Source organism: Urocitellus parryii, chromosome 7 (genome assembly GCF_045843805.1).
Source record: "Urocitellus parryii isolate mUroPar1 chromosome 7, mUroPar1.hap1, whole genome shotgun sequence".
In the NCBI taxonomy this organism is placed as follows: domain Eukaryota; kingdom Metazoa; phylum Chordata; class Mammalia; order Rodentia; family Sciuridae; genus Urocitellus; species Urocitellus parryii.
The window spans coordinates 143,878,421-143,892,432 of record NC_135537.1 but is presented as its reverse complement, the minus strand read 5'-3'; the positions used below and the strand labels follow the sequence as shown (position 1 = coordinate 143,892,432).

At 41.6% G+C, this 14,012-nt stretch overlaps 1 protein-coding gene across 2 annotated transcripts in view; it reads left to right on the top strand.

The window, feature by feature from the left end:
- Myo1d (myosin ID) overlaps nucleotides 1-14,012 on the top strand; it is a 311,508-nt gene that overhangs the window by 223,381 nt on the left and 74,115 nt on the right. For both annotated transcript variants that reach the window (XM_026388876.2, XM_026388875.2), the window contains exon 21: nucleotides 382-536. In XM_026388876.2, the coding sequence (XP_026244661.2) occupies nucleotides 382-536 (155 nt within the window). The remainder of the gene's footprint in view (nucleotides 1-381; nucleotides 537-14,012) is intronic.

The following is a 14,012-nucleotide window of genomic DNA, read 5'->3' as shown; positions in this document are numbered from 1 at the left end:
TTCTCTTCTATTCCTGATGCTAGTGACAAGGTCTCTCCATTTTTGCTTTTGGGCTAGAGGTTTATCAATTTTGTTGATCTTCGGAAAGAACCATCTTTTTATTTCACTTATTTTTTTTCTCTGTCATTTTCTGCTTCCAATTGCATTCATTTCTGCTCTTTATTGTTTCCATGCATCTGTTTATTTCACAAAACTTGAGGAAGATTAAAGTCGTCACCATGATTGAGCAAAACTCTTAGAATTTTCCTTCAGTACTGGAAGTGGAATTCATACGAGGCTAGCTCTTTACCACTGAGTTATCCCCTAACCCATAAAATATATTTTTAAAATTCATTAGTTTGACAACCATCTTAGCAGTGGCCCTGTGTTATCTCTTTTCAGTTGACTGGTCTGAGCGTCTCCAATGGAAAGGACCAACTTGTAGTGTTCCATACAAAAGATAACAAAGACCTCATTGTGTGCCTCTTCAGCAAGCAGCCCACCCATGAGAGTCGAATTGGAGAACTTGTTGGAGTCCTGGCGAATCATTTCAAGAGGTAAAGTTTTATTTTTGTAACTAAGACAGGTTTTAAATATATGAAATCATAATTATCACTGAACTTGTTTGGTGCCAATTTTAATCTATTGAGTTATTTTCCTCCATAGAGACAATCCAATCATCTGTTTCATAGAAGGTAAAATTAGTAACCAGGCTTAGCTTCAGGATTAGGAATGATCCTCTGCTTTCCCAGTCTCTAGCTAAACCAACAATGAGAGGTTTCCCTAATGGGTATTTCTTCACAGTGAATCCAAATGTAATTAAATCCAAACAATAGGAAAAAAATTACTTTGTATTCTTACCATCACAGCTCCTAATTTGCTTCCAATATAATCAGCGTATCTACTATTACCCTAAACAAATTAGAAGGCAGATTCAAGATAACATGTAGGTCTATGAGACTAAAGAAATTCCCAGGAGAGGCAATAGCTGCTATAAAAACATGGATTCATGGTGGAATGTGGTATACTCTGAGAACTTCATAGAAAACCTAGTTGATATCTGGGTATATGTGTGTGTGGTGAACAATGATGTAAGAAATATAAACTGAGAGCAGACCCTGAGGGCAATGGGGACCTGCAAATGGATCATCTAACATGGGGGAGGGATTTTGTCTGGTTACTTATTGAAGTTGTTTTAGAGATGGAGTTTTTCTTCCCACGAGAGGTCATGGGATGGGCGGGTCTCTCCATAGTCGTACTTTCTTCTCACTGAGGCAACCATTTGCATCCCCCGAAGCTGGGGGGAAAGACAACCAGTGATGATCCAAGTGATGATACTGGTTCCTTTTCCTTCTATAGACATTTCCCACATTCCCAGAAATAATCAAGTACTACTTGGCTTTGTCCCCTTCCTAAAGATATTTAGACTCAGATGTCCGTATGTCTAACTCTACTGCATTTTTTCTTCCTGATAAATGTATTGACTATAATTTTAGAGGCAGAATACCCAGGTCATTTATTTTATGTTATTAAACCTTGTGTTCTAGATCAAAGTGGATCTTTAAATTATATGGAGGCCTTTGAAAAATGCTCTTCTAACTGCCAAATAATTATAAAACTGAGAGTTTATAATTTAGAATGGAAGGTAAAGACATAAAAGCATCTCTAAATAATTATCTGTGATTCCCATAAGCAGACTTATTTTCCTAATGACATTTAGGTATCACAAAGTATGGGCATTCAAAGGAATTATAGTTCGTCATCTTGAATTTGGATGCTTGTAGTAACGGATACAATAGTTTTTGCCTGAAGAACTGAAGTATTTTGTCTCAATCTTTGTCCTTGTTTAGTGTCTCCTACTGACAGAAATAGAATTCACAGATTCACTTCCTTTTCGTAGCATATGTGCTCTGAGATTTATTTCTAGGTGCATGCTTCCTATCTTTAATATATGCAAGAGTTTTAATTTCTTTAAAATTCATAAATGTATGGAGGCAAAGAAGGCCATCAAGATGCTGGGTATTTTTGTTTACTCTTTTTGTTTTTATCTTATGCATTAAGAGCATAAGTAGTAATGAGACATAAAATCTGTCCTGACTGACCAGAGAAAAGTCAGGCTTGGGGGCTGGGGCTGGGGCTCACTGGTAGAGTGCTTGCCTAGCATGTGTGAGGCACTGGGTTCGATTCTCAGCACCACATAAAAATAAATAAATAAAAATAAAGGTTCATTCACGGCTAAATATATATATATATATATATATATATATATATATATATATACGCATATATATGCATGTTTATATGTTTAAATAAGGAAAAATATCAGGCTTGAAATTTGGGCTTAGAATTATAATGATCAAGCTAGTATTAACTTCATTTTTTTTCTATTTTCCTTTATTGTCACGTCTCATATCATTGGTATGATTTTGAAGTTCACGTTGTAGTTTTTTTGTATTGTTGTTGTTTCTGGTTTTGGATTAGGGATTGAGCCCAGGGACCCTTTTATACTGAGCCACATCCCCATCCCTTTTTATTTTTTATTTTGAGACAGGGTCTTGCTAAGTTGCTGAAGCTGGCCTTGAACTTGCAATCATCCTGCGTTGCTGGGGTTTTAGGCGTGTGCCACCACTCCCAGCCACATTGTGTTTTACAAGCATAATTATGTGGCATATGATCTTACTTGTCCCTGGGGTGACTATGGAATTCTACAGGGGAGAGGGATTTAACTCCAGGCCAATTATTTATCTTTAGATCATTTCTCTAACCTGCATTCTAAGAAGTTTTCTAGACAGAAGATGGGAGGAAATGGCTCAAGACTTCATAAATTAACAGAGGTTGATTTAAACAGGAGTCATTGTCTTTAAAAAATTATATAAAGAGAGAGGATCAGAACTTGATCGAGGGCTGAGGTTGTGGCTCATCCATAGAGCGCTTGCCTAACACGTTTGAGGACTTGGGTTTGATCCTTAGCACCACATAAAAATAAATAAAATAAAGGTATTGTGTCCAACTAAAAAATAAATATATATTTTTTTAAAAAATAACTTAAAAATCCACTAGCAAAACTTCAGCCAAGTTTCAGAATTTTTCAAATTTTGAAAAAAGAGTATCTCATTTCATTAGGCTAGTACAACACTGTACCCCAAACAAATAAGGGTAGCACAAGAAAAGAAAATGATAGTCCAGTCCCACTTTAGTACAGATTATTTTTTTAATACTAAATAAAATGCCAACAAATTGGATCCAAGAGTGTTTCAAAAGAACACATCATACACACTGAGGTGGTCCTGAGAATGCAAGGGTGGTGGGGTACATGGACAGCTCTGTAACCTATTCCCCAGATGAAAGGAGGAAAGAATTCCATCTCCTCAGTAGAAACACAAGTGCTACTTGATAAAAGGCAGTGCTGACTGCTGATAAATAAACACACAAAGTGGGTAAACATGGGTAAACACAGGAATGGGAACAAATAAAAAGCAAATTTGCAACTGCCAACCAAAGTTAGTTGCACAGAAATGGTTCAGTGGCTACCACCCAGAGGGCCTGTGGCTTCAGGACCTTCTCCTAAGTCATATTGTCCCCAGTGAAGGGGAAGGATGTATGCAAGCTAAGGGAAGAAATGACCTTGGGAACAGGACATGGCAGTTTAGAAAGAGAATGTGAGGCCACTGCCCAGTTGAAACTGCAGGTCACCCCTAGCAAGACACCCCTGGCTGGACACTCCTAGCAGGATAGCCTCCTCTCTTCAAGGGCCACATTCGGCAAGGGGCTTCCCCCACTCAAAGTCAATGATAAACCAAAAGAAAAGAACCAGCGAGCTATGCACAGGCAAACACAAGGAACAAAGGAAGTCAGCAAAGGCAGAGTCAAAAATGAGGAATAAATTTTACACTAAAAAATGGTTGGAGGGGGCTGGGATTGTAGCTCAGTGGTAGAGTGCTCGCCTAGCACGTGTAAGGCCCTGGGTTGGATCCTCAGCACCACATAAAAATAAATAAATGTATTGTGTCCAACTAAAAAAATAAGTATTTTTTTAAAAAAGGTTGGAGGGGGATAGGCCCTAGGTGGAGTGATAAGAACTCTCCTGCCTCATACAACAAAAAGTAGGCAAAATGTGTGAAGCAACCATTTTCAAGACATTGGGCATCAGAGAGCAAAGGATGTGTTCCCCAAGAGGTAAGAAACAGAGAAGCTGACCCCATGACCCTGCCATGAGGGAATTGCCAGGCTGTATGTTTGCAGGGAACCCAAGTGGAACCTGGCAGATCCCCCTGAGCCATGGAAACTGACAGGAGAATCAGGGAGACCAAGACAGTTCAGTTTGCAGGTCAACGTGCCACAAACTCCAGGGATCTGTGTAGGATCCCCCTCAGGTATGCTGCAAAGTACTGATTAGTGCATGAGGAAGAGAAAACTCCCCAGGCCTGGGAATGAACCAGCTGAGAGGACCAAAGAGAGCCCAGCACTCACACTGAGCAGGAGGAGCCTCTGTCCTACAGGCAAACAGAGCACCTCATAATTCACAGGGTGTTTGGGCGAGGACTCCAGAGGGTTTTACCCCAGCAGAGGGAAATAATTGGCCCTAGAATAAATACTGCTGTGGTAGATTCTGCCAAATAATTCTCAAAAGCAAGACCCAAAGGATCAAACTGCTTCCAACTAATTTATATCCTGGAGCAAGATTCATGCATATTTAAAGGACTACAAAAATTTCCAAACTCCACACATAGAATTCACCTGAATGTCTGACAGGCAATCTGAGATGAAGAAGCATGCAAATAGGTGGAAATCACAACCACTGTGAGGAGAAAAGCCATCCAATTGAAACGAGCCTAGAGCTGACAGGAACATTAGAGTTAGCAGACGCCGACATTAAAAGTTATTACAATGTCAGATGTTTGTAAGTTAATTAGAGACGTGGAAGATATTTTAAAAAACTACACATCAGACTTACAGATGAAAAATACACTGATATTTGTAATATTTCATGATTAAAAACAAGAAAGACAAAGCTTTTCACTTTATCCAGTAAATTTTTCTCATCACCATCTTCTCTCATGAGCTAAAGCCAGACCTCTCCTTCCATGTGAATCCTGAAACTAAATATGACTAAGTGTAAGTTAGGTTCTTTCTCTGACCTGCAGTCTGTGTTCAGCCTGTACCTATCCTCCCTGCCTCCCCAAGCACCTACTCATACAATTTTCATCTTTCCTAAAACATATGAAAAGACTTTCTTTTTTCCTTAGTGCTGGGGATGGAACCCAGGGCCTTGTGCATGCTACCACTGAACTACACCTCCAGCCCTGAAGACCGTCTTTAATAATCTTTGATAAGTATATCCCAAAGGGTGACATTAGGAATATTTAGGCCCAGAGGCATATAGCTCAGTGGTAGAGCACTTGTCAAGCATGCACAAGGCCCTGGGCTCAATACCCAGTACTAGAAAAAAAATTGTTTTAATAACCAGTATGGCTCAAACACAGACCCATCAGAACAGGTGCCATCTGGAAACACCTGATATGGCCACTCGGCAGGTGCAAGCTGTACTCCACAAATCAGGAATTCCACCAGTGGGAGAAGCCAGGGCCCAAAGCCCAATACATGTTGGGATATGCTGATGAGTTCATTATACAGGTATCTTTACTGCAGTACTTCTCAGTGCCTTTGCTCACTTTAAATGCAGTCAGTATAAAAGAATCCTACCTACACTGATGTCAAACCGTTTCCAAAATATGTAAAGTAGGGGGAAAAGACAAGGTACAGAATGGTGTGTATAGCATACTATATCAATGTAAAAAAAAAAAAAAAAGTTGTAATCTCTCTCTCTCTCTCTCTCTCTCTCTCTCTCTCTCTCTCTCTCTCTCTCTCCCCCCACAAATACAAAGGGCAACATTAAGGATATTTAGGTTACTTATATAGAGAGTGAATGTAACCATCTATATTACAACTATCTCTCATTGCAATTTTTATATAAATGGTATGCAACATACACCATTTTCTCACCTTGTCCTTTCCCCCCCCCTATTTAACAATACACAGAGATACAGATATGTACACACACATATAACTATGTAAATTATAGACTGTGACTGGAAAGATATGCCAGAAATGGGTAACCATGTTTGTCTCTGGAGGGGACTAGAACTCCTCAGTACTTGGAAAAAAAGAGACAGTAGGCAGATTTTTTTAATTTTTCACCATAAACCTTTTGCAACAAATATGTGTCTCTCTCTGAATTTTTTCACTTTACTACAATAAAGGCAGCTAGTTTTTAGCATGTCATAGATGGCTCTGAATTCCTTACTTTCTTCCTCGTTTATAAAAAATACAATAAGACAAAAGCACTTTCTAAGCCAATGATCCATCTCCTGGCGGTGCAGAATCTTGAAATCATCCCAGCGGAACCTCCTGGACCGTCACCGTGGTGTCAGGTCCGGTGAACCTCACGTGAGCGCAGGGCGGGGTCGCCTTCGGTGGGTTGGGGGTCAGCCAGCCGCTTGGCAGAGGTCATAAAGGTGGCGCCCTGGGCTCTTGGGTTGCATGTCCCGCTCTCAGCAGTGACGACCTGCTGGGAGTGAGCCTTTCTGCCCACTAGTAAACAGATGGTCGCACATCGGCTGCCCTAACTAAGGAGTCACCAGGAACCCTGCAATATTAAGCTGTCACAGGACCCATCTGCCCTCAGCAGCTGTCCACGCATTTGCCTGTCTGGATGCTGGAAACCTCAGTATAACCCCACTCTCAGGGACTGAAATTTCTTATTTTTCCTGTTCTGTTTCTGTGGAGGAAGGCCAGAAGCCAATGCCATCTGCTTCTTGTTTGTCATAGCAGTGTCTTTAATATCTGCTTCATTGAAGGAGCACAGTTCCTGGATTTCTCTGAACATTTGACCTGCTCCTCTGATGCAGTTTGCTTCTGTTCTTTTTAACTCTCCCTTAAAACCATGGGCAGCCTCATGCACAGAAGCAGGCCATTGCTTGGCAGCTGCACATCACTGTTGCTGCCCAGGGAGCGCAGGCCAGGGGCCAGGAGAGATGAGGCCTCCTTGGCAGGAGGTGAAGGAAGCAGAGGGGCTGGGCTGCCTCCTGGAGGTCTTGGCTCCCAGCCCCCAGTCCAGCCGGCTGCTGCCCACTGCCTTCCTGCTGCTGCCTGTGTGTCAGTACAGGTTTTCATGGTTTGGGATCTGTATTCCCAGGCATCTCTCCCCCAGATGCCTGGCTACCCGTCCTGGTAATTTATATTCCAACTGAAAATATAGCAGTAAAATAAGCAGAGTTGAAAATAATTGTAGATTGCCAACCTAGAGGACTGGTTGATTAAATGTTGGTCATCTCAAGGGCATATGCGGGCTATTTGAAATTGTAATTATTGAAGGCATCTAATTCATGATGATAGAAAAATAAGTGACCACAATTTCCCTTCCTTTACCTTCCACTGGAGATGTACATAAAAACATTGCAGAGAGACCAACTTTCCACAGCTCGAGAAACTAGAAACAGCACTCGGCTGTGGGCCATTGATATGCCCGGCTGCTGCTCAGGTCACCCATCAGGCCTGCCCCAGTTGTCCCATGGAGAGCAGCTCTCCACTCCACCCCAGCAGCAGCACCCCCCCACAGCTGTGCTTCTCCCCATGTGCTCACCTCCCTCTGACATGCCACACCTCTGCTTGTGCATTTGTTTATTGCACATGTTCCAACTGAAATATAAGCTCCATGTGAGCAGAGGCTATTTCTGCTGTGCTCCGCAGTCTCCCTAGTGTTCAAAACAGTGCCTGGCACTTGGAAGGTTCTCTGTAAACACTAGTTGAATGATGATTGTTAGATAGATCATTGCTGGCTGAAACAGCCCAGTATGATACATCCAGCTCTTCTTCCTGATGTGTGCACCTTGCCTACCAGAAGATGGTACCTCAGTCCTCCTTCCGTATGAAAGAAAGGAAGCATCCTTTTGAAGTGTCCTTCCCTTCATGAATACTGTTTTCTTGCATTGATTCTAGGATTACAGCTCTAAGCATTGTAATGCATCTGGGGTCAGAGTGATTAGATATTTCAAGATATTAAGTCAGCAGTTAATGGGGCTCTGGGCTGGAAGAGGCCTGGGTATGTTATATGCTGAGGGCTGCAGCTTTTCATTCACTTTTCTTTAACCACTAAAGAACTAGAAATAATTTCAGACTCTTCTTGTCAGTTAGCTGATGAGGAAGCAGGATGTAGGGGTTCCTGCTCGGATCAGCAGTTTCTTAATAAGTAAAAGACTTTGAAACCACAACTAGAGGCTGTGCACATAAGTCAGCTCTCCAGCTTAAGAGCTGAGCCAGGGATTCTAACTACAAGCAGGTGGACCGTAAGAAGGAATCCAGAAGAATCCATTTGCCCCTTTTATGTGAGAACCGTAGGATGAAAAGATGTCTCCTTATTTATGGGTCCTATGAGGAAAGAGATTAGCAGTAAGAAGATGTAAACAATAAGACTGAAAAGAAAAAAGCAAAGCTATTTCTGAAAAGGATTACAACAGGAAATTCATATTATAGCAACTATCTGCTTCAAGAAAGCGTGGATTCTACATAGACAGAAGAATAAAGGCAATATGACCAACAGATTAAGACAGTGCTGGCTGAGAAATGAATACAAATGTTCAGTGATTTGAATTAAGTAAGAAAAATATTAAAGAACTTAAATCAATATAAAAATCTGAAAGTAGCAGTTGATATTACAGAAGATAAGATTGATCTGAAAGAAGCCAGATGCAGTGGTGCACACCTGTACTCTCCGCCACTCAAGAGGCTGAGGCAGGAGGACCACAAGTTTGAGGCCAGCCTCAGAAACTCACAGAGATTCTATCTCAAAAAAATAAAAGGACTGAGGATGTAGCTCAGTGGTAAAGTGTCCTTAGATTCCATCTCCAACACCAAAAGAAAAGAAGAACAAAAAAGAAAGAAAGGAAAAGTCTCCCCTCAGGCAGAAGAGGAGGGCACTGATTTTAAGAGTTGACAGAGAAGACCAAACCCAAAAGGCTTCCACTGAAAGAACAGGTGTACTTGAAACAGATACAGAATAAGTGCAAGTAATACTATATCTTAAGGATTCTAAATATAGTATTTTAAATTTTAACATCTGTGAAAATTGGGATATAAATTAATGAATTCTCACAGATACGGTGGACAGCTCTTTATCTTTCTTAGCAACATAAGACACAGGTAAAATATGGTAATTTAAAGCATTCTAGAAAAAAATATTCCTATACTGAAAGTACCTTGTCTGAAAATCTAGAGTGCCTATTTGTTACCATAATGACCTTTTATAATTTAAGAGTAACAAATATTTACATAGAATATTTTTATTACATATGATTTATGATATGTGATATATATATATTCCGCTACATCTGAGTATATTTTTATATATAAATATATATACATCACAGCTAAGTATATTTATACATATGTTATATATGACGTATAATGTGTGCATAGATATATAGGTAGATATTTCTTTTTTCTTTTTTAAGCACACAGACCTTGGGGTGGGGTCAGATGCCCTTACAAAGGAAGAAAAATCGGGATTGCCTTCTGAGACAGTAAATGCCAGAATGCATTGGAGCAACAGCTTTTGTTTTTTGAGAGGAAAAGGTTAGGGTCTAAGAATGCTATGCCCAACCAAGTTGTCATGTGTGTTTAACAGTCAGATGCCTAAGGAAGCGCGTGCTCCTGAGGCTCTCAGGAAGGGCAGCAGCTGCGATGCGGAGTCAAAGCTGTCACGACCTCCATCTTTCATCTTCACTTCTCTTCATTCGCCAGCTTCACTCTCCCACAGTAGCTTCTTCCATGTGACCAGAAATGCCTGCATCCCATTTCCAGCTTTACCACCAGTGAGGAAGTCAGGGCCATGATCTTGGGACTGCTGTCCAGAAATCCCAGGGGAGTGTTCCCACTAACCAGTAACCATAGCCAGAACAGCAGGATTGCCACTTGTTGTGGGACACCTACCCCCATGGGGGTCACTGTGACCAGATAAGTAGGAGCTTCTAGAACATGGCGGTCTCCAATAAGACCAAGGGCAAGCATTTTTTGGAAGAAGGTGAGGCAGAGCTGGGTAGGAGTGCTTGGGGTCATGAAGTGAATGGAGCCAGCATTTCCCACAAGAAGTAGAAATGAAGCTAGGTGAGAAAAACAAATACTAGAGCTTTATTTTGGACAAAAGTCCATCCGAGTGAACATGGTTAGATGTTTTAGATTTTAAAAATAAATAAAATAGCATGCCATTGAGGATAAAAAAGAACTTTCTGTATCAGGGCTCCTTAAAATGCATGCTCATGTGCATTGGCATCCCCGAGGTTGCTGTTCAAAAGGCAAATCCAAAGCCATCCCAGGCATCTAAACCATCATCTCCAGGAATCCACACCTTTGCTAAGCCACCAAAGTTTGAGATCCGCTGGCTTCATGAGCTGACTTAGGAAACAACCCAGATAAGCACATTGGGTTTGATGTGGCCAATTTGCTGAAGCCATTGTGACAAATGTAAGTTTAAAAAAAAAAAATGAAACCACTACACGTTCATGGTTTTTTTGTTATTACCAAAGTGCAAAATAAACATCCCCAACTGCCCCATGAAGAGAAGTCGGAAGGGGTACAGGAGCAATGGAAATTAGAAATGAGATGACGATTGGCACAGAAGCCACCCAGGCCCAGGATCTGTTGTCATCTACTTATCCCAGAAGAGAGCTGTCAGTCATTCTCGGCACTGGTTTTTAATTAGCATAAGAAGTTTGCAGCGAGGTCCCACCTGCCTGTTCCCAGATAGGAAACCCCACCTGCACTAGCAGGCCTCTTCACCAGGAACTTAACCTGTTAACTCAGCCACTCAGGCTTTCCATGTGACTAAGCCAGGGCCCCTGATGATGCGGGGCTGCTGCTGTCTGCTGTGAGCACTTACCGGCCCAATTTCCCTCAGCCAGGGCTCCCTGAGAGGGTGTGCCCAGCCACACAGTCATCCTAGGCTGTACCTGCTTTTATGATAGGGGTTTTTGGAGGATTGTTGCAGATCAAAGCCACTTATATGCTTTATGATGTGCCCATCATTGCCTTTCATGTTCAAAGAGTAAATCTGAAAGTGCCGGAAAATTGATGATCTTTTCAGCATCTCTGCAGGTAGATAATGCACATTCACAGTAGCCATACTACTTTTTTAAAGGCCATAGCACCAAACCTTACAACACAGGTTAAAATGGAGGTACTGCGAGGTATTCATGGATTTGGCAAATGATTAGTGAACAATACCGTGGTTTGTGCTATCTTTTGGATTTTTTTTTCCTAAATTGAATGTCAGATATAATGGGATTTTTAAAAAGCTTTCTTAAAGTGTTTATTTCGGGTCCTGTCTGCTATATTGGAAGCAGGATCTTATGTAAGCATAACATACTTAGCCAAGTGTCTCGTCTGCGGGGAACACCGTTCCATTTCCACGCCATCCGTCATTCAGCAGGTGCCTGCGCCAGTCAGCTATGGGTGTGGAGGGACAGAAAGATGGCCATTCACTCCAGCTCTGAATTCCATGAGAAAGAGGGCATGCAGAAACAAAGTGGGAAATCAGGCAAGATTTTCCCCAGAGAAGGGAGCAGAATGCAAAAGTTTGGTGGAGAGAAGCATCCTGGCACATTTGGAGAACTGGGTGACTATAGGGGACCAAAGGGACAGTAGCAAGAAATGAGACCTGAAAACTAAGCAGGAGCTTATAAAAACCCCTGTGTCGGCCCATTTGAACTTTGACATGTAAGTAATAGGGAGAAGTGAGCATAGAAATGTAAAACTATCCAATGAGACAAAACCGGATGACATAGACACCATCCTGCCTGGACATGATCGAAAATGCAAACTATTTATCCACGTAAGGAAAGCAGGGACCTGGGGATTAGTTGATGTAGAACACAAACGTGACCATCACATGCCAAAATGGCTGCACTGAGCACAGAAAGAGCCAGCAAGGGTGGAGTTCTTTAGAAGGGTAGATGCAACCCTCAGTAATGAAACCAGAAATCAGAAACTCTCACAGGAGAAAAACTGTAATAAAATTTCTTCATCTTTGCAGCTCCCCCAGCTGCTTGCTTCTTTGGCTGCCCCTATAGTTATTAGCAATAAAAAATAAAAAATCCCTAAAATGAGAAGGATCTTGATCACCACCTTCAAGGACAGCAAGGAAGCAGGAGATTAAAGAACCTTCATCCCATTCTGCAGCCATTGTTCAGGGGAGAAAATTCCCAGGAAATGATGGAAATATTTATTTGGGGGAAGGAAAGGTTTGAGTGTGGGGACATTTGTCATTTGGTCTGTCCAGCTGCCCTTCAAGGACCTCCCTCTCCTCTGTCTGGTTCTAGCAGAGGCGCTTCCTCCTTCCATGGCCCTCCTCCCAGGAGCTGGGTTTGTGGGAAAGGAGGCACCTGACCCAAGCTAGACGGCTTCCCATCCTCAGGCTTTTCAGGCGTGGGGACGAGAAGACTCACAGGTCACTGCCCTCATGTGTCTGGAGGGGAACCCTTGGAAGCTATGACTGAGCAGGTTTCCAGTGCAGAAGCTGGTCTCAGTGGGAGAGCAACATGCAGTAGAGCAGACCTACAGGGAGAAGCAGAGGCTTGAGTGACATGGGCCTGACTCCCTCCGGGCCAGATTGGCTTATCTGAGAGGCCAGCCACACTGTGGTCTTGTATAGTCCGAATGTGAACTGCAGATAATTGGCAGAATTTACTATACTCTTAGGAATTGTTGGAGGATGGGTTCTTTGTTGTTGTTGTTGTTGTTGTTATTATTATTATGGTATCAGGGATTAAACCCAGGGGTACTTAAACACTGAGCAACATCCCCAGCCATTTTTAAATAGTTTATTTAGAGATAGCCTCACTGAGTTGCTGAGGGCCTCACTAAGTTGCTGAGGCTCTTTTTGATCCTCTTGCATCAGCTTCCCAAGCCACTGGGATTACAGGCATGTCCCACCATGTCCAGCTTCATTATTTTTTATTTTTTATTTTTTATTTTATGTGTTCCCTTTAGCTATACATGACAGTAGAGCGTATTTTGACCTATTATACTTACATGGAGTGTAACTTATTCTAATTAGGATCCCATTCTTGCAGTTGTACATGATGCAGAGTTTCAGTGGTAATGTATTCATATGTGAACATAGGAAAGCTATGTCTGAGTCATTCTCCTATCTTTCCTACTCCCATCCCCCCTTCCTTCATTCCCTTTAGTCTAATTCAATAAACTTGTATTCTCACCCCCTTTATTGTATGTCAGCATCCACATATCAGAGAAAACATTCAACCATTGTTTTTTGGGGATTAATTTATGTCACTTAGCATGATAGTCTCCAGTTCCATTCATTTACCAGCAAATATCATAATTTCATTCTTATTTATGGCTGAGTAATATTCCATTGTGTATATATACCACATTTTCTTTATCCCTTCATCTATTGAAGGGCACCTAGGCTGGTTCCACAGGTTAGCTATTGTGTATTGAGCTGCTATCAATATCGATCGATATGACTGTGTCACTATAGTATGATAATTTTAAGTCCTTTGGGTATATACCAAGGAGTGGGATAACTGGTTCAAATGGTGGTTCCATTCCAAGTTTTCTTAAGAATCTCCAAACTGCTTTCCATAGTGGTTGCACCAATTTGCCGTCCCACCAGTAAAAAGTGTGAGTGTATCTTTTTCCCCACCTCCTCACCAACATTTATTGATACTTGTATTCTTTTTTTAAATATCTTTTTTTTATTTAATGCTGAGGATTGAATCCAGTGCCTCATGTGTGCCAGGCAAGCGCTCTACCACCAAGCTCCAGCAGCAGCCCTGTTCCTTATATTCTTGATATTTGCATTCTCACTGGAGTGAGATGGAATCTCAGTGTAGTTTTCATTTGCATCTCTCTAATTGCTAGAGATGTTGAACATTTTTTCATATATTTGTTGACCATCCTATTATTTCTTCTGCAAAGTACCTGTCCAGTTCCTTTGCCCATTAATTGATTGAATTATT